General features: G+C 44.9%; 1 protein-coding gene across 2 annotated transcripts in view; it reads left to right on the top strand.

The window, feature by feature from the left end:
- Nucleotides 1-26049, top strand: part of DTNB (dystrobrevin beta) — a 425808-nt gene that overhangs the window by 237148 nt on the left and 162611 nt on the right. For both annotated transcript variants that reach the window (XR_003941631.1, XM_030198634.1), the window contains exon 14: nucleotides 21333-21446. Coding sequence is in view for 1 of the 2 variants with exons in the window: in XM_030198634.1 (XP_030054494.1) it covers nucleotides 21333-21446 (114 nt within the window). In the remaining variant the exon portion in view is untranslated. The remainder of the gene's footprint in view (nucleotides 1-21332; nucleotides 21447-26049) is intronic.

Raw genomic sequence — 26049 nt, 5'->3', positions numbered from 1 at the left:
GGTAGAGTCCCCTCCTAGATTTCTGCCCTGGGCCTCAGCCATATCTAACACCAGCTCTGGCATAATACACATTTCAAATCTGACATATTCTAATCACAAACAGAAAATACGTTTGTTTTTTTTCTTGTCCGGTCATTTTATATTTCAGATCATGTTTGTTTCTCTCTGATTTCTCTTAACTCACTTGCCAGGGTCTCCTGCCCATTTGACATTTCTTATTTCTCTATGCTCACCATCCATCTTCCATCTTTGTGTACCTATCTTTCTCCATGTTCAGTATCTTTCTTCTCTGCGTCCACTATACGTCCTGTCCAGCTTTTCCTCTGTGTTCATCTCCCAACATTCATTATCATCACTCTGTCCCCCTATCCCTTCCAGCGGGACTTGGGAGTGATTGTGTCTGACGACCTTAAAGCTTTCAAACGGATAGAAAAAGCAACGGCCAAAGCCAGAAGGATGCTTGGGTGGATAAAGAGAGGCATGACCAGCAGGAAAAAGGAGGTGATAGTGCCGTTGTACAAGTCTCTGGTGAGGCCTCATTTAGAGTACTGCGTACAGTTCTGGAGACTGCACCTAAGGAAAGATATAAACAGGATGGAGTTGGTCCAGAGGGCGGCTACGAAATTAGTAAGTGGTCTTGAATGCAAAAATTATAGGGACAGGGTTATGAACCTCAACATGTATACGCTGTAAGAGAGGAGGGAGAGAGGAGATATAATAGAAACGTTTAAATATCTCAAGGGCATTTATGTACAGGAAGAGAGCCTTTTTCAAATGAAGGAGAGCTCTGGAATGAGGGGGCATACGACAAAGTTAAGAGGGAATAGGCTTAGGAGTAACCTAAGGAAGTATTATTTCACAGAAAGGATGGTGGAGGCGTGGAATGACCTCCTGGTGGAGGTGGTGGAGTTGAGGACTGTTCCAGAATTTATGTTTCAATAATTTTTATTGATGATCAACATTTTAAACAAAACCATGACATTTCTATTATAACCACGTAAATATCCTATCATGTTTATACGAGTAGATATAAATCATTCAACTGTATCATCTACATTTTCTCTCTCCCACCCCCCTTCCCTTTTCGTTTCAACATTTTTTATTGATGACTCTTAGTAAAAAAAAAAAAACCCACATACAGCAGTCTTTGTATCCAAGGTGTAGTTTACAAAATAGCCCTGATACTCATCAGACAAATAACATCGTCATCACTTTTCCAGATAACTTTGTCCCCCCCAGCTCCCACTTCTCTTACCCCTGTTCCCCCCGTGTTAAATTTTACATTCCAAAACTATAACCGACCGTCCCTTAGAATATGCCCCCTCCTCCCCTCATCCCCCCTTCTTTCTATACCCTCCCCTCCCTTTCTCCGTTACCTCCCCCTTCCCTCCCCCCCTCTTTGGCTCTGCCTCTTCCAGTGATCCAACATACTGTTAAACCGTTCCAGGTTTCACCGACCGCACCATCCAATCCATACTGGCCTTCCCTTATCCTTTTTTTCTGAGATACCCCTTCGCTAAAACAAATTCAACACAAGACTGCGGGCTTTGTGGGACAATGATTGAATATATTTATCCCAAATGGACAAAAACATCTTTCTCCGTTTGAATGTTAGACGAGCATATTTTTGTTCCAGCAACATCAAAGCATGTAGTTTATTCCTCCATTGCCAAAATGAAGGAGCTTGGTCGCTGATCCACTCCCCTAGTACTGTTTGTTTACCTAACATCCCTGCCTTTCTAATTAACAGTTTAAAATATTTATCTTGGGGACCAAAATCTTCATATTTATCCAGCAAAAGTCCTGCTGGCGACTTTTTGATTGGTCTTCCCCCCAGGGTGTCCAGATAGGAAATCATTGTTCTCCAAAAGGTCTGAACCTGTACACATTCCCACATCCCATGTATAAATGAATTGGTCATTAGTTGACATTTCTTACATGTTGGGGAGTCTATTCCTCCGGCTTTGAAAAGGCGCTCTTGTGTAAAATAAGCTCTATGCAACACTCGAAAATTACTTTCGCGAAGCTCAGCGCTGTCCGACCCTGTTGTACTTTGTCTTGCTAATTGATCTATATTTAACAAGGCAGCCGGGACACCTAAATCTCTACTCCATCATTGTTGTAACTCCACCTTATCCTGTATTTTCTGTATCTTCTCCAACGCTTTCTTTAAAGTAGATACCGATGTCCCTCTATCTTGGACTGGTTCAAAAAACTCTAACAGTCACTGTCTAAGGGGGAACCGTACATCTTGAAGGTCTAGACAAGACACCTTAAAAGCCTGACTGCATCCTTCAAACAGAAAGGCTACAACCCCAAAATAATCTCCAAGAATATTGCCTCCTCCCTCAAAACACCCAGGGAGAATCTGCTACAGTACTAGGAGAAAAAATCCACAGACAGAATCCCTCTTGTAGTGACATACAATCCAGAGCTGGAAAAACTGAGGAAAATCATAAGAGATCTACAACCTATACTCCAGGAGGATGAATTACTGAAAGAGATATTCCCATTTCCACCAGTACTGGCCTTCCGACAGCCACCCAACTTAAAACACAAGCTAATCAGAAGTAAACGTCCATCACAGACTGAAAAGGAACAGAAGGGCGCACTTCCCTGTAATTTATCCAGTTGCAAACTATGCCAAAATATTTCACAGGACCCCACAGTCTTCCACAAAGGAAAGATATTCAACATAAAGGGATCTTTCACTTGCTCATCTTCCAATGTGGTATATATCGTTCAGTGTAAAAAATGTAACGAAGGATGCTACATTGGAGAAACAGGCCAGATGCTTAAGACAAGATTCAATTTACATAGACATCACATGAACAATACTGGTGCCAGTAGGGCTCCCACGCCTGTTGGTCAGCATTTTACAGGACCAGGACACTGTACCAGTGACTTCACAGTGAGAATCCTGAAAGGTAACTTTAAAACCATACAAGAAAGTAAGACCTTTGAAGTCAGAATGATTGAATATTTTAACACCCAACAGAAAGGACTTAACAAGGATCTGGGGTTTCAAGCCCATTATAAACCATAAAACTGTATGTCTCTGTTGATCACCCCACCCCTCACCTATCCACACCCATCCTGTTAGAATATCAATGATATGCTTTGATGTCCCCATGCGTACCTCCCACCCACCCCCATCCTCCCACCCTGTCAGACTGTCATAGTAATGCTTGAATGTTTTCACTTATATACACTGTCAGCTAGCACATTTGCTTATTTCCGATCTGACGAAGAAGGGCAACCTTCGGAAGCTAATCAAGAAATGTATTGTTACCGTATTTTTTGGACTATAAGACACACTTTTTTCCCCAAAAATTTGGGAGGAAAATGGGGGGTGCATCTTATAGTCCGAAGGTAGAGATTTGGCTGGCTGGCAGGCAGGCCGCCCGCCCTCCCTCCCTCCGAGTTTGGGATCGCCCTCCCCCCGGCCCTGTCACCACTTCTCCCCTTACTCACGCGATCTTCCCTGGTGGTCTAGTGACGTCGGGGCAGGAAAGAGCCCCCTCTTTCCTGCCCAGCGCGCTGCTCTCCATCCTCCTGTATGCAGCCTGACGGCGAGATTCAAAATGGCCGCCGAGACTTCAATTCTCGGCGGCCATTTTGAATCTCGCCGAGACCGTCAGGCAGCAATGCATACAGGAGGATGGAGAGCAGTGCGCTGGGCAGGAAAGAGGGGGCTCTTTCCTGCCCCGACGTCACTAGACCACCAGGGAAGATCGCGTGAGTAAGGGGAGAGGTGGTGACAGGGCCGGGGAGGGGGGAGGAGGTGACCCTGGGGGCGATCCCGAACTTGGAGGGAGGGATTCGGACAAGACGCACCGGAGCACCTAGGTTTTAGAGGAGGGAAAAAGCAAATTTTTTTTTTCCTATTTCCCTCCTCTAAAACCTAGGTGCGTCTTATGGTCCGGTGCGTCTTATAGTCCGAAAAATACGGTATGTCCAATAAAAAAGGTATCATCTTATTTTCTTTTCCATGTTTTATTTTGTTTGATTTCTATTGATAACCTAAATATGTGGGAAATTGCCATTGAAATCTTTGGCCTGCTCCTGCTGGTATCCTAAGAGTCCACCAAACATATGCATGATCTGAAACCCTGTACGGCCCAATTCCCGCCTCTTGTACCATGGAAAAAAGGGCTTTAGACAATAGCCAGTAGTCAATCCGTGATTGCGTTGAGTGGGCTCTCAATAAATGTGTATAATCTCTATCAGTTAGATGTAAGAGTCGCCAAACATCTACCAAATCAAGAGACGCACAGAGCCATGGAACACCTCGTGTGTTTGCCCCTTTCTCCGCCCTTTGACCTTTCGAGGTGTCCAGAGTGGGGTCATGAACTGTATTCATGTCCCCTCCCATAACCACCGGCACATCTTCCTTCTTGGCTATGGAGCGGATCAGGGACTTAAAAAAATTATGATTATAAACATTAGGTGCATATACATTTGCTAACAAAAATGCTCGTTTGTTAATCAACACTTTAGCTATCACATATCTGCCATACTTTCCCCGCCAACAGCCCCTGTATCTGTACATCCGGTGTCTTCCTGAATAATATCATCACCCCGGCTTTACGATTTTGTGCAGGGGCTTCTAATAGGTGTCCCACCCACCATTTCTTAAATTTACTATGTTCCACAGAAGATAAGTGTGTCTCCTGTAGAAACACTGTATCTGCCTTCTGCTGATTTAAGATTTGTAAAAATTTTTGCCGCTTAATCGGAGATGTTACTCCATTCACGTTCCATGACACGAATCTAAGAGATCTCATCCTGGTTTCTGTAGTTTCCTCCAGGGCAAGAAATCCATTTTCTTATCAAAGAGGGGGTCAGCCCAGCCTCCAACCCCCTCTGTTGTCTACAATTCGTCAGATGGCCCGGTCTCTCCACCTGGAACCTCCTCAGACCCCCTGTCCTTTGAAACAAACAGAGCCAGTCCCCCCTCCCCCCTCCAATACCTATCCTGCCCTCCCCTTAACCCCTCGAAACTTCCCCATCCCGTATAGGTTCCTCTATTTTGTCCTTCCCTGTCCCCCCTTATGACCCTATTCCACCTCTCCCGAGGTTTGCTCAACCAAAGCATAGCTGCGCCGAACAAAAGTCCTATCGGTCACTGCGAGAGTGAGCTCCCACCCCACCCCTAAGAGCAACCGACCCCCCCCCCTTAAAGCAAGTTTTCTCCATTTCTCCTCTTCCAAGAAATCTGTGCACATAGTAATTTGACCTCTTATAATACAAGAGATGTATAAGCGTGTTCTGTTGTTGTTGCTTTATATACAGCTCAGATAAAGAACAAATAAAAAAAATAAATAAATAAAAGGAGGAAGAGGGGGCGGGAGTCTCTAAACTTCTATTAAAAATTACTTTGAATTACTTTGTCTAGTTCGGAACAGACCTCACCAATGAGTTTATAGTATTTCAATATCCACATTATCCCATCTGTTTTTAATAAAGGTCCATCTTTTCTCCTTCCTTGTCGGTATGTCCGTCCTATCTTATACCCCCTAGTTGCCCCCCCCCCTTCAACCTATGTGAGCCTGGTTATTGTCTATGCCCTTTAACCTGTGGAGTAGCCCTAATTCAAGTCAAACAGTTCATAAATATCATTAGTCTATGGGGTCTACTGTATAATTACATAACATGTCTGAGCTTCAACTTGCCATGCGGTCTTATATTCCTTCCATTTCCATTTCTCGAAAGGCCTCAATCAGTCCCATTAACTCGCCACGTCCTCCATCTCCATTCCAAATTCGCACCACTGGGGCTCCAACCACTGCTCCTTTCCTTCTAACAATATCTTGCCCATTCGTCTTTATAACTGCATATTCCTCCATTTTCAAACCGGGTATCCTCCATCGCTAATGGGGAATCAGATTCCTGGCATGTTGCAATCCGCTCCCCCGCTCTTTTTCTTCACTGCGTTGTAACCTGTGGGGTTGACTCTTGTTGATTCAGGAACCCTCTAGCCGCCTCGGGCGTATCAAAAAAGGTAGCTTTCCCATCGGAGAATAATGAAAGAGCTCAGTCTCTACACACCAATTCTGTCTTGTCATAGATTCTGTGTGACTAGTTGCAGGGGACCTGGCTATTGTGGGATGGGTCCCTCGGTGATCACCCCACCCCTGAAGGCTGGCCTGGCATTTGAGTACTGGCACCTTTTTTGCTAGAAAAAGTACACTGGAGTTACCACTGGTAACGGAACAAGCATGGTAAACATCTGTATGAAGATGCCATCTTATCTCAAATTGAGCCCTCAGGTCCTGAGGTTTGTTTAGCCCTGAAGGCATAGGATACAGCAGAAACACTGACACAGAGATAAGTACAGCGAAATGTTCTTACAAAAGGAAGACAGAGGCAGGGGCTGACAAAAGCAAGAGTATGGTAGGGAGTCATGGTTGAGAAAATAGCTGAAGAATAACAGGATCACAGCAGGGAGTTAGGATCAAGTAACATTGAAATAAATGTGGAGTGTTATAGGATCAAACTCTGGTAAAGGAAGAAGATCTAAGTATATTTGTCTATATATCTATATAGATATAGATATCGATATCTGTCTAGAGAAGTGGATATTGATATCATAACAGGAAATGATCTCAAGCAAGATAGCCCAAAGAACTGGGAACCATAGATCAGGGAGGAGTGAACAAACCTACAAGCAGAAAGAAATTAGTGGTAGGAAATTCACTTTGTGATAGTCTTAGAAACAGATCCACTTTATAAGTTGAATAAGTTTTCCATTCAGATTAGACAGATATTTATTCAAATGTATCCATTATTATTTTAATTTTTTATATACTGCTGGCAGGCCAGAAAGTTATTGAAGTGCTGTATAGTAGGTATTTTTCTGTCCCTGGAGAACTCACAATTGGAGCTTGTACCAGAGGCAATGGAGGGTTAAATAACCTGCCCAAGATCACAAGGAGTTGCAGTAGAATTTGAACCAGGCTCCTGTGGTTCTCAGCCTGCTGCTGTTACCATTAGGTTACTCCTAGCCACTAAATATTGCTGATACCTGTTAAGTTCATGCCATGCTCCCTGAATAGATACCTCCCTTTTGATCTGCAAAGATATATGTTGGCCAGACACAAATTAAAGAAGAAAAAGGTTTTGTGATGTCTGACTGTCACTAACCACATAAACCCCTTTGAATATTAATCTTCTAATGTTTTGGACACTGAAGATAGAATAATCAGTTACAAAGGATTCTTGTGTGTTGCCACTTTAGATTTAAATTTCTTTAGACTTATGGGACAATTCTATAAAAGGCATGCCTGCATTTATATAAATTGTTTTCATATAATTATAGTATGCAGTACTTACATGCACACTTGCCCTAAGTGCTATACTGCAAGCTCATGCATAAGTGGCAAGAAGGGGGTGTACATGGGAGAGGAGCATGGGCAGGACATGGACATGTTAAGCATCAATATGTGCATCTTATAGAATACTACAAGATGCACATATTGAGTGGCGCGCGCATTTAGGCATGCCCATTTACACCTTCCATTGACCTGTCATAAGTGGGCATGCCTTCTTTTTGACATGCCAGTGTGGGATTTGTGCTAGTATACTTATGGCTCCAGTTCAGAATTTTAACGTTAGTTTTCAGCACAGCTTAGCCAGTTCAAATAAAGGAATAGAAAGCTGGTAGTCACAGGAAACCTAGTTTAGAGTTTTAACTTTAGTTTGCAGCTGCAGCAGCAGCAGCACAATTTGGCCATTTACAAAAAACAAAAAAGGAATACCTATCAGAAAGCAAGATAGAGTCATACTTGTGTATCTCTATTTTAACATTATTTGTTAAAAAAAAGTTACACAGAGAATCTTTTACAAATGGTCTTCCTGATAGGAAGTAAGAAACACTTCCAGTTAGGAAGTAACACTGTGATAATGTTCATCTGTCAATCAAATCACAGTAACTGATTTAAAGAGAGACATTGAAAAGGGCCCTATTGTCACACTGTTTACAGTGTGAGTCATCAAAACAACACAGGCACATAAGAAGCCACACTTTTTCAGTTTTCTCTGTCCAGAAGAGCTGCTTGAGGACTTCCAGAGCAGGACAAAAGGAGCCCTTAGTTTTTTGTCTTAAGTAGCATGTTTACTAAGCTAAGCTAGCAGCTGCCGACACAGCCCATTCACTTTGAATGGGCTGTGTTGGCATTGCCATGCGGCAGCCACTAGTGTGACTTAGTAAACAGGTGGGTTATTTTGCTCTTGAAGATAATTTTTACTACTTAAAAAAGCTCACAAAGAATCCTCCAAGTTGATATATATTTGGAGTCGTATGAGTATCTGTGTGGATCACTGCATTCCTGCCATAACAAGACACAATTACCAGTAAGCAATTCAGATTCCTCCTCTTACTTTTCTTTTTGTGCAGTTTGAAAATTAAGTTTTATGGTCAGTATTCTGTCCTCACTGCATATATTTGCATTGTCCCCCGGATTCTATATAGTGCGCCTAGAGATCCATGCCAGAATCTAAGCAGATTCTATAGTACAGTAACTTAATTGGCTTAACAAGCTAATCAGCACTGATATCAGCACTTAAGCATTAATGAGCACTAATCAACCCTAATGAGAATTTACTTACAGCTCGCTAAGCGTATTCTGTAACTCAGTGCGCCTAATTTCTAATGTGCGCAGGTAAAAGGGGGCATGGTTATAGGCGGGGAAATGGGCATTTTGTGGGTTTTCCCAAATTGACACACATAGTTATAGAACATGGCCCAGTGTGCGTAAATCTACATGCTGAGATTTATGCCAAGTTTTAGTTGGTGTAAATGGATGTGCTTAGATTTAGGCGCTGAAATATCAACTAAGTGTATTAAATCCAGGTGCCGTTTATAGAATACGCTTATTTGCACTGATTTCTTCCCCTATATTCATGTAAACAGAGCTGCAGGCATATAAGGTGGACTCTATTCTTAACTGCTATAGCTTAATTGAACAAGTTACAGGAAATAGATATACAACTTACTGACTGATGAAATGGAATCAAAGTTAAGTCTTAGAATTCTAAAGGTGTCAGGAATTGCGTCCTCAAAATGTATCTCTTCAATTATGAAAGAGTGATTTTTGAATTGCTAGTTAAAATGTGTTGCTTTCCAAAGGCTGTGCAGGGGAGGCAGGTAAGGCTAAGCAGTAGAGCCTTTAAAGTTCAAGCCCCAAAATGGAGACTCTGATTCATCAAAGGAAACACCCATGATTGTCTGGTTCCTACCTAAAATCTACCCACCATTCAGGAACCATGATATAGGCACAATGTTCTGTAATCAAAGTTGATATGGGTACATTTTCCTTGAAAGCTTTGCAGGTGGTAGCATAATACATACACAATATCAAAGTAATACAAAATTATTACTATTGCAGCATGCTTCCTGGCTGGTATCTGTAAGATATCACTATATTAACCCTACATTATCCCCAGAACAACATTACTAGGGTTGGTCTTAGGAACATTACTTGCTGGTGTACTTGATTTATCTAGCTTGTTTTTCAAGCTATATACACTGAAAGATGACTAATGCTTGGACAATTCACCAGCTGTGTATGGTTTTGCAAAAAGATTCCACTGATGGCAGCTGTCTGTCACATTGTTAGGTATCTAGCGAAAGTGTTCAGCATGGATGAGGTATATCTTCTATGAGCGTTCTTCATTTTAAGGCATGGTTGAAACATTGTGTCCCTAGTTGATATTTGGGTGTAATGCTGACATCAAGAGAAGTCATAGGTGAATGAAATTTTACATCGAATTTAGGATTCTCAAGTTCAAAGTTTTCTCTGAAATCTACTGATATCATCATTATGCTTCAAGAGAAATGAAGATCTTGTTAGCTTGCCTACATTAGGGAAGCTGTGGGATATACATGTATAAGTGGCACCTAACCCTTCCAAAATTACATTCTATTGGCTTTTGTTCAGCTATAATAAAACTTTAAGGGCTTCAAAAGATACCAAAGGCTGAAGTTTGCATTTGCAGTGCGAGCCTTGAGGAAACAAGTTTATTTGGATTTATAAAGCAGCATGCCTGGATGTCTGAAGTATGGCTATCACACATTAGACCTTCTGTAGAGATGTAGCCACAGGAAAGTGGTTTTGATATGACTTAGCTCACCGCAGAACCACTTGAATTTACTGCCATTGTACTTTTCTAGACCACAATGAAGCTGCATCGTGTAGAGCTGATGGAGAGTCTGTTTTTATACAAGGCCTCAGATGTAGAGCAGCCTCTCCTGTTGAACCCCATTGATGGAATGCTGTTTGCTTTTTTAGTTAAGAGGCTGCTTCATCACGGGAACCTACTTTGAATATACCTTTTATTGTTCTGTCCTCACTTCTCTGAAATTACACTGTATGCATATTCAAAGAGATCTAATAATTCAGCTTGTATATAAATTAAGGCAGGCTTGTTCCTTGACTTCATAACTTATTGAACAAGAAACAGTACCTGAAAAATATATAACTTTCTGGGTGATGAAATTGAACCAGAAATAAGTCTTGGTGTCCTGAAATTCTTAGAAGCTGTTATGAGTTCTCATAGTATGTCTGCTGAGTTACTTGACTGTGATTGCAAAATTATTGGGTAAAAAACAATGCCTTCTAAACACTCTAGACAGACAAAGAAGGCTGAGTTGTCAGGCTTTCAGAGTTCTAATCCTGACATGAACAATCTGATTCACCGGAGAATATTCCCATAGTTCTCTGGCTCTTGTATAAGATCTGTCCACTAATCAGGAGTTAAGACGCAGGCATCAATGTCAGTGAATCAAAGTGTATGTGGATGCAGTAAGATTAGGTTGACATCATAACTCAAACATAGTCTAAGCATATAGAAAAACATGAGGCCAGTGAGACCCATGGTCTCAGGCAGTGCTGTGTAGATCTGGGTTTAATTCTCAAACTCATTGTGTCCCCTATAGGCTAGTCTGGACTGAGAATGCTGTGGATCTTTCACAGCCTCTATAGAGAGTAAACCTCAGTTTTTGCAGAATAGTGATATTTATTGGCCTTATGCAGGAGGTGGAAAAATTTAAAAATGGGATAAAAGCTCATCTTCCATATCATCATGCTGATCAATCCATAGACTGGTGGGTTGTGTCCATCTACCAGCAGGTGGAGATAGAGAGCAAAGCTTTTGCCTCCCTATATGTGGTCATGTGCTGCCGGAAACTCCCCAGTATGTTCTCTATCTCAGCAGGTGGTGGTCACACACAGCAGCAGCTCTGGCTAGGTCTCCAAGCCTAATTTTTAGGTTTTGTTGAGTACCTGGGGTTGAGGGCTCTTCTTGAGCAAACCTGGTGGCGCCAGGTCCCTCCTTTTCTCCCCCCTCCCGCTGGCTCCATTAAAAAAAAAAAAAAAAATTTTGGACGTCCTTAAGGGCGTTTATTTCGACGTTTATTTAAACGTTTATTGCAGCTACTCACTGGGACACCAGGTCGTTACAGCTCGGAGCGAGAAGCAGGTAATTTTTACCTTTTTATAGCGGGCAGGGGGTTCCCCGATCGATCTCCACGTGGCCTATGCGTCGGAGGGCGAGGGCGCGAAGAATCGCTCCCCGGACCGCGTGTGCGCTTCTAGTGGGGATGCGGGGGTCTTAAAGTCTGATTCACCCTTGTTGGGTGTCAGTTTGGAGGCCGGTCAGTGTCCCGGGTCTTCCTCCGGTTCGGCGGTTTTTCCTGCCATAAACGCCCATCCCCCGCTGCTCGCCTCTGCCATCTTGGCCGGCCACTCTGCTCAGACGGCTTCTTCTTGGGCCGCCCTTGAGCTGGGAGACGTTAATGCCATGGCCACCCTTGATTTGGGCGACGGCAAAAAAGCGGCTAAAGTTAAGCACCGTTCTTCCCGCGCGGCTCCTTCGCGGAGTGTTGCGCCGGACGCCATCTTGGATGCGCAGCATGTTTCTCCCCCGCTCTTGCGAGCGCCGGTTGAGGGTGCGTCTAGGGCTGTGGCCCAGGCTGCTGAAGTGCACAGTCTGGGGGGTTTCTCCCCCGAGTTTATTTTGCTGCTGCATCAGGCCTTCCTTATGCAAAATGCTGCCCCTTCTCCCTTGTCCGATAAAGGGGTTGAGGCCCCCGGAAGTAAACGCCCTCGGGTGGATTCCCAGGCCTTAGAGGACTCTGTTTCCTCTGATGTAGATGGGGGCAGCGTATCTGAGTTCTCCCAATGGTCCTTTGGGGATTCCTTGGAGGAGGCGGATTCCCGCTCGGATGGAGCGGATGACCCCTCTGCAGCGCGGATCTTTCGCTCAGAGGATTTGCCCAACCTGTTAGTGCAGGCCATGAGCATTTTGAAGATTTCCTCTCCAGAGGACGTCTCTCCCTCAGCCCCTGTTGGCTCCGCCATTATGCTGGGGACGAAGCGCCCGCCTAGAACCTTCCACGTGCATGATGCCATGCACACCTTAATTTCGGCTCAATGGGATGTCTTGGAAGCGAGCCTCAAAGTGGCTAGGGCTATGTCCCGCCTCTATCCTTTGCCTGAAAGTGAACGTGAGGCCTTTCTTTGGCCTACCGTGGATTCTTTAATCACTGCGGTGACTAAGAAAACGACGTTGCCGGTGGAAGGTGGCACGGCCCTAAAGGACGCCCAAGACAGAAGATTGGAGGCGGCCTTAAGGTCGTCCTTCGAGGCGGCTGCCTTAAGTTTGCGGCCTCAGTTTGCGGCTCCTATGTGGCCAGGGCGTGCCTGACGATTGTGCAGCGGGCTTCCCCCTCGGATCCTTCCTTGAGGGCTGATTGGCCGGCCCTGGAATTGGGCTTGGCTTATTTGGCAGACTTACTGTATGATGTCTTGAGAGCCTCGGCTAAAGGTATGGCTCAGACAGTCTCTGCGCGGCGGTGGCTTTGGCTGAAACATTGGTCTGCGGACCATGCCTCTAAGTCCCGCCTGGCTAAGTTGCCTTTTAAAGGCAAGCTGCTCTTTGGGGTCGAGCTGGACAAAATTGTGACCGATCTCGGCACGTCTAAGGGCAAGAGGTTACCAGAGGTCAGGGCTCGGGCCAGTGCTCGCCCCGGTATCTCCAGAGGACGGTTTCAGGAAGCCCGTCGGTACCGCCCGGGCAAGTCGGGCTCCTCTGCCCCCTCTTCCTTCAAGAGGAACTTCTCCCCCAAGCAGCATTCCTTTCGCAGAGACCGCCATCCCGGAGGTGCGCCCTCCGGTCCTCCCCCAGGGTCTCGTACCCAATGACGGGGTCCTGTTTTATGGCCCAGTGCAGATTGGAGGACGCCTGTCCTCGTTTCTGGGCGAGTGGACCAGGGTAACTTCAGACGCTTGGGTGCTGGAAGTCATCAGAGACGGCTACAAGCTAGAGTTCTGCCGACCCTTAAGAGACGGGTTTGTACTCTCTCCCTGCAAGTCTCCGGTCAAAGCTGTGGCAGTGCAGCAGACCTTGGACAATCTGATCCGCCTGGGTGCGGTCGTTCCGGTGCCAGAAAATCAGATTGGCAAGGGACGTTACTCCATTTACTTTGTGGTACCAAAGAAAGGAGGTTCTGTACGGCCTATCCTCGACCTCAAAGGGGTCAATCGGGCCTTGAAAGTTCGGCACTTTCGCATGGAGACTCTCCGCTCTGTTATAGCGGCAGTGAAGGCAGGGGAGTTCCTGGCATCCTTGGACATCAAGGAAGCGTACTTGCATATTCCCATCTGGCCTCCTCATCAACGCTTTCTGCGTTTTGCAGTCCTGGGCCGACACTTCCAGTTCAGAGCCCTCCCGTTCGGGTTGGCTACTGCTCCGCGGACCTTCTCCAAAGTAATGGTGGTCATCACGGCCTTCCTGCGAAAGGAAGGAGTACAAGTCCATCCTTATCTGGACGACTGGTTGATCCGAGCCCCCTCTTATGCAGAGTGCGGCAAAGCTGTGGACCGGGTGATTCCTCTTTTGAGCTCCCTGGGGTGGATCATCAACTGGGAGAAAAGCCAGCTGCACCCGACTCAGTCCCTGGAGTATCTGGGAGTTCGATTCGACACCCAAGTGGGCAGAGTGTTCCTGCCGGACAATCGGATTGTCAAACTTCAGGCTCAGGTGGACCAGTTCCTAGTAGCCTCTCCGCTTCGGGCTTGGGACTATGTGCAGCTGTTGGGCTCTATGACGGCCACGATGGAAGTAGTGCCCTGAGCAAGGGCTCATATGAGACCACTACAACACTCTCTGCTGCAGCGCTGGACTCCGGTGTTGGAGGATTATGCTGTGCGCCTTCCCTTGGACCCAGCAGTGCGCAAGGCGCTGAGCTGGTGGCTGAAGACAGACACGTTGTCTGCAGGGATGCCTCTTGTGACCCCGGAGTGGATTGTCGTCACGACGGACGCCTCTTTGACGGGCTGGGGAGCCCACTGCTTGGGAAGGACAGCGCAGGGGCTCTGGTCTCCTGCAGAGGCAAAGTGGTCTATCAACCTCCTGGAACTCAGAGCCATTCGGTTGGCGCTTTTGGAGTTCCTCCCGGTACTGGCGTTGAAGCCAGTACGGGTCCTGTCGGACAATGCCACGGCTGTGGCCTATGTCAACCGCCAGGGAGGTACCAAGAGCGCCCCTCTAGCCAAGGAAGCCATGAATCTATGCCAGTGGGCGGAAGCGAACCTGGAACAGCTGTCAGCGGCCCACATTGCCGGAGTCATGAATGTCAAGGCGGACTTTCTCAGTCGCCATACCTTGGATCCCGGAGAGTGGCAGTTATCGGCTCAGGCGTTCTTGGACATCACGAAGCGCTGGGGCCAGCCGAGCCTAGATCTGATGGCGTCATCGGCCAATTGCCAAGTGTACATAAGTACATAAGTACATAAGTAGTGCCATACTGGGAAAGACCAAAGGTCCATCTAGCCCAGCATCCTGTCACCGACAGTGGCCAATCCAGGTCAAGGGCACCTGGCACGCTCCCCAAACGTAAAAACATTCCAGACAAGTTATACCTAAAAATGAGGAATTTTTCCAGTCCATTTAATAGCGGTCTATGGACTTGTCCTTTAGGAATCTATCTAACCCCTTTTTAAACTCCGTCAAGCTAACCGCCCGTACCACGTTCTCCGGCAATGAATTCCAGAGTCTAATTACACGTTGGGTGAAGAAAAATTTTCTCCGATTCGTTTTAAATTTACCACACTGTAGCTTCAACTCATGCCCTCTAGTCCTAGTATTTTTGGATAGCGTGAACAGTCGCTTCACATCCACCCGATCCATTCCACTCATTATTTTATACACTTCTATCATATCTCCCCTCAGCCGTCTCTTCTCCAAGCTGAAAAGCCCTAGCCTTCTCAGCCTCTCTTCATAGGAAAGTCGTCCCATCCCCACTATCATTTTCGTCGCCCTTCGCTGTACCTTTTCCAATTCTACTATATCTTTTTTGAGATACGGAGACCAGTACTGAACACAATACTCCAGGTGCGGTCGCACCATGGAGCGATACAACGGCATTATAACATCCGCACACCTGGACTCCATACCCTTCTTAATAACACCCAACATTCTATTCGCTTTCCTAGCCGCAGCAGCACACTGAGCAGAAGGTTTCAGCGTATCATCGACGACGACACCCAGATCCCTTTCTTGATCCGTAACTCCTAACGCGGAACCTTGCAAGACGTAGCTATAATTCGGGTTCCTCTTACCCACATGCATCACTTTGCACTTGTCAACATTGACTTTCATCTGCCACTTGCACGCCCATTCTCCCAGTCTCGCAAGGTCCTCCTGTAATCGTTCACATTCCTCCTGCGACTTGACGACCCTGAATAATTTTGTGTCATCGGCGAATTTAATTACCTCACTAGTTATTCCCATCTCTAGGTCATTTATAAATACATTAAAAAGCAACGGACCCAGCACAGACCCCTGCGGGACCCCACTAACTACCCTCCTCCACTGAGAATACTGGCCACGCAATCCTACTCTCTGCTTCCTATCTTTCAACCAGTTCTTAATCCATAATAATACCCTACCTCCGATTCCATGACTCTGCAATTTCTTCAGGAGTCTTTCGTGCGGCACTTTGTCAAACGCCTTCTGAAAATCCAGATATACAATATCAACCGGCTCCCCATTGTCCACATGTTTGCTTACCCCCTCAAAAAAATGCATTAGATTGGTGAGGCAAGACTTCCCTTCACTAAATCCGTGCTGACTTTGTCTCATCAGTCCATGTTTTTGTATATGCTCTGCAATTTTATTCTTAATAATAGCCTCCACCATCTTGCCCGGCACCGACGTCAGACTCACCGGTCTATAATTTCCCGGATCTCCTCTGGAACCTTTCTTAAAAATCGGAGTAACATTGGCTACCCTCCAGTGATTTTAGGGACAGATTGCATATTTCTAACAGTAGCTCCGCAAGTTCATTTTTTAGTTCTATTAATACTCTGGGATGAATACCATCAGGTCCCGGTGATTTACTACTCTTCAGCTTGCTGAACTGACCCATTACATCCTCCAAGGTTACAGAGAATTTGTTTAGTTTCTCCGACTCCCCCGCTTCAAATATTCTTTCCGGCACCGGTGTCCCCCCCAAATCCTCCTCGGTGAAGACCGAAGCAAAGAATTCATTTAATTTCTCCGCTACGGCTTTGTCCTCCTTGATCGCCCCTTTAACACCATTTTCGTCCAGCGGCCCAACCGACTCTTTGGCCGGTTTCCTGCTTTTAATGTATCTAAAAAAGTTTTTACTATGTATTTTTGCTTCCAACGCTAATTTCTTCTCAAAGTCCTTTTTTGCCCTCCTTATCTCCGCTTTGCATTTGGCTTGGCATTCCTTATGATCTATCCTGTTACTTTCAGTTGGTTCTCTTCTCCACTTTCTGAAGGATTGTTTTTTGGCTCTAATGATTTCCTTTATCTTACTGTTTAGCCACGCCGGCTGACGTTTAGTCTTTTTTCCCTTTTTTCTAATACGTGGAATATATTTGTCCTGAACCTCCAGGATGGTGTTTTTAAACAGCATCCACGCCTGATGCAAGTTTTTTACTCTGCGAGCTGCTCCTTTCAGTCTTTTTTTCACCATTTTTCTCATTTTGTCGTAATCACCCTTTCTATAGTTAAACGCTAGCGTACTTGATTTCCTAGTTTCACTTCCTTCAATGCCAATATCAAAACCGATCATATTATGATCACTGTTATCAAGCGGCCCTCGTATCGTTACCCCCTGCACTAGATCATGAGCACCACTAAGGACTAAGTCTAGTATTTTTCCTTCTCTTGTCGGCTCCTGAACTAGCTGTTCCATGAAGCTGTCCTTGATTTCATCAAGAAATCTTATGTCCCTTGCGTGTACAGATGTTACATTACCCCAGTCTATATGCGGGTAATTGAAATCCCCCATTATTATTGTGTTGCCCAGTTTGTTTGCGTCCCTGATTTCCTTTAACATTTCCGCATCCGTCTGTTCGTCCTGGCCAGGCGGACGGTAGTACACTCCTATCACTATCCTTTTCCCCTTTGCACATGGAATTTCAATCCACAGTGATTCCAAGGAGTGTTTTGCTTCCTGCAGAATTTTCAATCTATTTGCCGCGCTTTTTCAGCAGAGGACGGGACCCTCGATCCCTGGGAGTAGATGCTCTTCTCCAACAGTGGCCGACACAGGAGCTTCTCTATGTGTTCCCGCCCTGGCCCATGTTGGGCAGGGTACTAGACCGGGTGGCAAAGCATCCGGGCCGAATAATCCTGGTGGGTTCGGACTGGCCCAGACGTCCCTGGTATGCGGACTTGATCAGGCTATCAGTGGACGACCCTCTGCGGCTGCCAGTGGAGCAGGGCCTGTTGCATCAGGGTCCCGTGGTGATGGAGGTTCCCTCCCCCTTTGGTCTTACGGCCTGGCTATTGAGCGGCAGCGTCTGAGGAAGAAGGGCTTCTCAGACAAGGTCATCGCCACTATGCTGAGAGCGAGGAAGCGCTCTACTTCTACTGCTTACGCCAGGGTTTGGCGTACCTTTGCAGCGTGGTGTGAAGCAGGCTCACTTTCTCCCTTCACTGCTCCAATTTCTTCAGTGCTGGCGTTCCTGCAAGAAGGTCTGGAGAAAGGCCTGTCGCTCAGTTCCCTTAAAGTCCAGGTAGCGGCTCTGGCTTGCTTCAGGGGCCGCCTGAAGGGTGCTTCCCTGGCTTTGCAGCCAGATGTGGTACGTTTTCTCAAGGGAGTTAATCACCTGCGCCCTCCTCTGCACTCAGTGGTGCCTGCATGGAATCTCAACCTGGTGCTAAGAGCCTTGCAGAAGCCGCCTTTTGAACCCTTGTCGAGGTCATCTCTGAAATACCTGACGTTGAAAGCAGTCTTTTTGGTGGCTATCACTTCAGCCAGAAGAGTTTCCGAGCTCCAGGCACTCTCATGTCTAGAGCCTTTTCTGCAGTTCACTGAGGCAGGAGTGACTATTCGCACAGTGCCTTCCTTCCTGCCCAAGATTGTTTCTCGCTTCCATGTGAATCAGCAGCTCTGTCTCCCTTCCTTTCGTAGGGAGGACTACCCAGAGGAATACTCTGCTCTCAAATATCTGGATGTGAGACAAGTCATCATCAGATACTTGGAAGTGACCAATGATTTCCGGAAATCGGATCATCTGTTTGTCCTGTTTGCAGGTCCTCGTAAGGGTCTGCAGGCTGCTAAGCCTACAGTGGCAAGATGGATCAAGGAAGCCATTGCAGCGGCTTATGTGGCCGCGGGGAAGGTGCCGCCTATTCAGCTGAAGGCTCACTCCACTAGAGCTCAGGCGGCCTCGATGGCAGAGGCCGGGTCCGTCTCCTTGGAAGAGATATGCAAGGCGGCAACTTGGGCATCGGCCCATACCTTCTCCAGGCATTACCGCTTGACTGTGGCTGCTCGGGCGGAGGCCCGGTTTGGAGCTTCAGTGTTGCGGTCAGGGATTTCAATGTCCCGCCCTGGGTGAGTACTGCTTCGATACATCCCACCAGTCTATGGATTGATCAGCATGATGATATGGAAGGTAAAATTATGTATCATACCTGATAATTTTCTTTCCATTAATCATAGCTGATCAATCCATAGCCCCTCCCAGATATCTGTACTGTTTATATTCTGGTTGCATTTCAGGTTCAAGTTTAGTCTTCAGTTCCTGTTCAGGAGGACTTTGTGTTCAAGTTTTTTCAATTGGATTCTTCAAGAGTTGAGACGAGTTTGTGTTACAGTGAGCTGCTGCATTCCTCTCCCCTCCGTTTTACGGGGCTGGATTGAGACATAAATTCTGCCGGCGCTCCCTCCCGCTTCGTGCGGCTGTAGGGCAGCTTTGTACCCCTCCCGCTTTAGCGGTGTTAGGGTCAGTCAGCTCCTCCCGCGGTTGCGGTTGCAGGATAAGCCAGATCCCCCCGCATCGGCGGGGTGGTGTCCCTCCCCCGCTCCGCGGGGATGAGCTGGACGGATTACCCTCCCCCACTTGTGTGGGGATGAGCTGGGTTAATTCCCCTCCCCCGTTTTGGCGGTGGTGAGCTGGGCAGAGTGTCCCTTTGTGGGTGTAATTCTCTAAGTGCTGAGTCCTGCGGATGGAGCTTGGATATCGACATACTGAGGAGTTTCCGGCAGCACATGACCACATATAGGGAGGCAAAAGCTTTGCTCTCTATCTCCACCTGCTGGTAGATGGACACAACCCACCAGTCTATGGATTGATCAGCTATGATTAATGGAAAGAAAATTATCAGGTATGATACATAATTTTACCTTATTCAAATAAAGGCCTAGTGGGCCATAGCGTAGTAGACAAGCCAATTTTGATTGAGTAGGAAATCCAAAGGAGCAGGAGAGAACTTCTGATATGTTTGTGTATCTATAAATATATACACCATACTCACACAATATATCTATTTATCTGTTGACCCTGATCTTGCTCAGTCCAGGCACCAGCTAGCTTGTTGCGATTCAGGGGCACCCGAGACCAGGGCCACAAAGAATAACCAAGGTCTCACAATTCCTTAAAAGCACTGCAGCTTTCCTAGTCACATACACTGAGCTGAGCGCAGGCCAGGGCCAGGTAAAAATCTGGAAAGCTGTAGAGTTTTGAGCTGGGACTTATTTCTCTCTTACTCTTTTCTCTTTTCCTTACCGGTGTGGGAGTAAATAAGTTTCACTCTCACTCAAAGAAAAGACTTCAGTCCAGCGAGTTACAAAATAACCAAAACTTTACTGAATATTCAACAACAGGCAGTTCAGATCCTCTTTAAAGTAGTGTATAATCCAACTTGATAACAGATGCAAACTCTAAATCCAGAGCAAATTTAGCAATATAGTATCTTCTTAAATGCAATTTATAATCCTACAGTATGCACATATTTACAGCTCCTCCTGACAATACCCATCCCTTGGGTGTAACAACCTAAGGCTGTGCCTGCAGCACTTGTGCAGCAAGCAGATTCTTTTGGGACCAGACCTCCCTATCTGTCCACACCTTTCCAAAGGAGTACCTCTTCGGGCTACCACCTTTAGCTCCGAACAACTCTTCACTGTTCCTGCTCCCTGGCAGGGATCCACTGTTTCCCACCTGGAGCACTCCTCCACTTCATGGTTAATGCTTTACTGGCAGAAACCTTCCTCTTTGGTCAGCCTTAGTTTCTTGAATCCATCCAGGACACCCCCTCTCCTCAAGGAACCCGGTGGGGGTAGAGGCAACCAAGATCTTGTGGAAACCCCAGCAATACCTTTTATTAGATTGTAAGCTCTTTGAGCAGGGACTGTCTTTCTTCTATGTTTGTGCAGCTCTGCGTACGCCTTGTAGCGCTACAGGAATGCTAAATAGTAGTAGTAGTAGTTATTACCTCCTAACTCCTCCCCTACTGTCATTCAACAACCAGAAACATTTTCCTGTGCAACTTTCCTGGGAACCCCACCCCCTTGGGCTAGATCCTTTACCACCCACAACCTCATAGAACCCCCCCCCCCCCCCCCGTCAGTAACTCTGGAGAGTTCTCTCATGATCTTTGATAATCCCCATTATAATGGGGGATTACATATCTATTGGTTACTGATATATTTTGGCTCAGGATGGTTTTGTAGGGAAGTAAGTTTAACATTCTAATAAAAAAAATAAAGGGTTCTGTTTATGAAGCAACGCTAGCGGCTCGCCATGCACGAGTGAATAGGCCGTTTCAGCACTAGCACATGGACAGCCGCTAGTGCTGCTTAGTAAACTAGAGCAAATATGTTTCAGAAGTATTTTTTTCTGAAAAATATTTCTTACATCTTCTTTCAGACTTCACTGTCTGGTCATTAATGTTTAATTTATTCTTTATATTATTAGTATAAAATACGTGAAGCACCCTTAGCATAAATTGATTAATTTGAGAACCAAGCAGCAAAGCTCATTAATTTTTTAATGTATTTTTAGAGAAATCTTGCAGGAAATTCAGCGCCTCAGACTCGAACATGAACAGGCCTCGCAACCAACCCCAGAAAAAGCCCAACAAAATCCAACACTACTGGCTGAACTCCGGCTCTTACGGTAAGAAATAATGATACTTTACAAGAGATCTCTGGAGAGGTGGACAAAAATATTGTGATGCATGACTATTATCTCATTTCTGACCTTTCTGAAGGAAAATATTTTTTTTAAAAAGCTATATATTATCCAGTGGTTCAAATGCACAAATGGCATTTTGCTATAGCAAAATTTCCACCTCTAATTTCAAATTGGTTAAATTGTTTTTTTTTTTTAATGTTTTAGCATATCTATCAGCAATTGTTGTCGGTTTATGAACCAACTATATTTCTAGATGGCACAAGTATCACAGATTTGCTGATTTGTGAATTTTGGTGGTGTTATACCATTATAAAAATATAAACTAACGTGAGAGGTAATTTTTGACATTTTCGATATGACTGTGTTTAGGTGTTTAGGAGAATCATTGTAAATCAACCAGTAGACTGCAATTACGTTCTCTGCATGTGTGTCGAGCTCTGGAGCTTCATGGGCATATACAATAATTTAAATCCTTGATGGCACTGGCATTTCTCTAGGCAAACTGATCAGCAGGTTACATACAGAGGTACATTACTGTGTGCTTTGAGTTACTCTGAGCTTCCTGCAAAGACTTTACCATTCATGTGGAATTTATCACAGATTCTTTCAGTTTTACTGTATCCACCATAAACACTAAACCTCTTCCTCGTGGTTGGTTCCACAGCTTTTCTGTGTGTTTGTTTCACCCTTGATGGCTTCAGCCTTTTACACTTTATAGTTTCAGTGTCCCCTTCTTCTAGTGCCACCTAGTCATGAATGTTGACATTCAAAATTTTGTTTTATTTTTAGCATATTCCACATTGTACCAGACTTGTGGGTATTGTTAGTGGGAATGGCAGTTAGGCCACCTTTAAAAATGTCTTAACAAAAGTAAATACACAGTTATAGTTGATGTGTACTTTTTCTTTTTACACATCTACCCATTTAAGGAATACTAAGATGTAATTACATCAGTGTATGTATTTATTTATTAATTAGGATTTATTTACCACCTTTTTGAAGGAATTTACTCAAGGCGGTGTACAGCAAGAAAAAGTCAATGGCAGCTAAGGAAGCAAATAGAATGTTAGGAATTATTAGAAAGGAATGGAAAACAAAAATGTTATAATACCTTTGTATCGCTCCATGGTGCGACCGCACCTTGAAAATTGTGTGGAATTCTGGTCACCGCATCTGAAAAAAGATATAGCGGAATTAGAAAAGGTACAGAGAGGAGGAAGTGACATCACTAAGAATGATGAAACCTGAAGCATTGGCACTGTCATTAGCCTGAGCAAGATTTCCCCTAAACACCTATGTATAGAGTGAGTGTTGGTAGTTCGGCTGATATCTGGTGTGTGAAGGCACACAGGATTAGCATGATTATTCGCAAGAAGGTTAAGGAGGGGAAAGTGGCGATCCAGGCTGCCGATAGTGGTGAGTTGGGGGCCATGTGGCTCGGGCCTACCGGAGGAGGCTGATAAAGATGGGCCACAAAAGATGAGTGGTGCTCTGCTGCAGACTGATGATTCAAATCACCGAGATACATGGAGGGAATCACACAGGCTGGTTTGAGAGAGTGACTGGAGGAGATGAAGACAGAAATATCATCGTTCAAGCTGCTGATCCGTGATGTGATGCAGGACCTATGGTCAGACTTGACTGATATGGGTGGCTGCCTCAGTGGGGTTGAGAACCTCATGGATGAATATGAGGAGGTGGCGCTTACTATGGAAAAGACTATTAAGAATCTGTACTCTGAATATGTGGACCTGGCTAGTAAAGTGCAGGATATGGAAAACTGTGCTCGCCGCAACAACTTAAGGGTGCGGGGGGGGGGGGGGGGGGTCCTAGAGACAGCAGAGTATAGGAATGCTGTGGAAGTGATTAAAAAACTGGTGGCTTGGATAATGCAGGATGATACTTTTGATCCTACAGTGGAAAGAGATCACCATTTGCTGTGACTCTGAGCAATGGATAAGCTCAGAGACCTAATTACTTTGGAAGCTTTGTGGATAAAGAAAAAGTGCTGTGTAAGGCCGAGAAATTACAGACTGGTAAACTTGATGTCAGTGCCAGGCAAAATAGTGGAAACTTTATAAAAATAAAATCAGGGCTGGCTAAAGAGGTTGTGGTGCCCTGGACCTGTTTTTGCACCCCGCATGCCCCTCCTCCCATTGGTCCCACTATCTGCCCTCCCACCTGTCCCACCCCCATCATTGGGACCAGTCTGGGGATATGATATGAGCTGCACAAACTATATGTAAATATATTCTGAAAATAAATTGGAACGTTTCATTCAGTTGAATTATCTCTGGTAGAATGGTTAAAATGACATGGAAGACTGAAGATTATAAGTGTTAATGGAAAGGAGTGGGAGATAAGAAAATGCCAGCTGGGTAACCACACTGTCCATACATTCAACGCTGCTACCCCATCAGACAGTGGCTCTAAATATAAGGACAAACAATGACTGGGAGCTAAATATTTACCCTTATTAGGTACAAAGTCAACATAAAATGACAACAAGCAACCTGACTCTTCCAGTTGAAATGAATTGAAACCCACCATTGTATGAAAAGGAGAAAAGACCTCAGAAACCTCTAAGACAGACTTTTTCGAAAGTCCTATGATTGGTTCCCTTATCTTTCATTGGCGTTTAAAAACCCTCTCTTTTTTTTTAATTAGTAAAAGAATTTTATTGAAAAATCAACACAAATATCCAAGATCAAGAACCAAGAATAGTGTACAGTGTCCAATCATTCCAGTAAACTGACTGAGAATGACAATTCTTCTGTCTTTTTTGAAAATAAGGTTAATATATCATGGAACAAACCATAAAACGATGCAAAAGACCTTAGGAAGATATTACCCACCCCTAACCCCCCATCCCCCCAAAACCCTTTCATTTTTCATTTAAGTATTGCCATACTGGGACAGACCGAAGGTCCATCAAGCCCAGCATCCTGTTTCCAACAGTGGCCAAACTAGGTTACAAGTACCTGGGAAGATCCCAAAACAGTACAATACATTTTATGCTGCTTATCCTAGAAATAAGTAGTGGATTTCCCCCAAGTCCATTTTAATAATGGTCTATGGACTTTTCTTTTAGGAAACCATCCAAACCATTTTTAAACCCCACTAAGCTGACTGCTTTTACTACATTCTCTGGCAACGAGTTCCAGAGTTTAATTACATGTTGAAAAGCCTATAACCTGCTCTCTTGATCCCTGCCCAGCGAGGATTGTACAATGAACGAGCACAGGCCTCATTGAAGGAGCCACTAAAATTGTTAACTCTCCTCTTTTGGAAGGGCAGCTGCCAGCAACACTAAAATGTTCTGTGCTGCACCCCCCTACTAGTGCCAAAAATGTGGTCTGCAAAAAAGTCTGTTAAAAAGTTTGCACCTTATCTACACTGATCTCACTGTTGTTTCTGTAATAAAAATAGGTCAGCTCAGATGATTCAATAAATGACACATTCAAATGCATTTATCTTTCTACTCACAGAAACAGCTTACTCCAAAGCTCAATGCGCTTTACAAAATGGCTCTTGGTTCAAAGATGCCAAAAAAACAGCTAAAATGGGACTTTCCTCCACCGATATTTCTTGAATTGTAACTGGAAATGCTTTGTCAGTAATTTAAAAGATCCCTGGGACAACCATATACTATACAGTCTGCAAAACAAAACTAAGAACTTACAAAACTATATGGCTGCTGGAGGACAAATTCCAAATAGACAAATCAAACCTAAAGAGAATCTGACCCATGTAAACACAATCCTGTGCCAATATAATCATAAGAGAACATAAGAGTAGCCATATTGGGTCAGAACAATGGTCCATAAGTATTGCTATATTGGGACAGACCAAAGGTCCACCAAGCCCAGCATCCTGTTTCCAACAGTGGCCAATCCAGGTCACAAATTCCTGGCAAGATCCCCAAAAAAGTACAAAACATTTTATGCTGCTTATCCCAGAAATAAACAGCGTCATTTTGTTTAGAAGCGGACAAACTGAAAAAAATCTGAAAGCACTAGTCCCTGAGAAAGCCACTTAACGGTGAAACGGTGGCACCGTTGGACAAAAGCTAAGTGCTATTCTTTACCTTTGAATTTGGCAGATTGATGTTTGGCTTGTATGGGCGCTTTCACCAGTATCATTTAGTGGCTATCAGTTTGAGCTGTAATTTTGAAGCACAGTAGAAAAACGCATTGTTAGAAAAAGAAGAAAAAAATCGGGAGAAATTCTAAACCCCAATGATAGAAACTATCAACAGCCACATTTTGGCAAGTTGTACACCTAGGACTTATGAGGGGTTTTCTCCTTTATAAATTATTATTGCTGTTGGATAACCATTCCGACTGGTGTTATTGTTCTGTTTAATGTAGCTACACTGGCCTATCTGCATAAAACTGTTATTATTGGTTGTGCTATTGCTAGATGGCAGGCTCTGTTCCCATTGGTGGGTCTCCCCCTGCTCCCTGGACCAGTGTGTGTCCTTCTCTATCCCTCTCACATGGAGGCAGTCTCCATCTTGTTAAGACAGCACCCTTTCCTGCCATACTCCCTGTTAATGTACTTGGTTTTTTATCTTGTGTATATC

Source organism: Microcaecilia unicolor, chromosome 3, assembly GCF_901765095.1.
Source record: "Microcaecilia unicolor chromosome 3, aMicUni1.1, whole genome shotgun sequence".
NCBI classification, from domain to species: Eukaryota; Metazoa; Chordata; class Amphibia; order Gymnophiona; family Siphonopidae; genus Microcaecilia; species Microcaecilia unicolor.
This window is presented reverse-complemented; position numbering and strand designations above follow the sequence as displayed.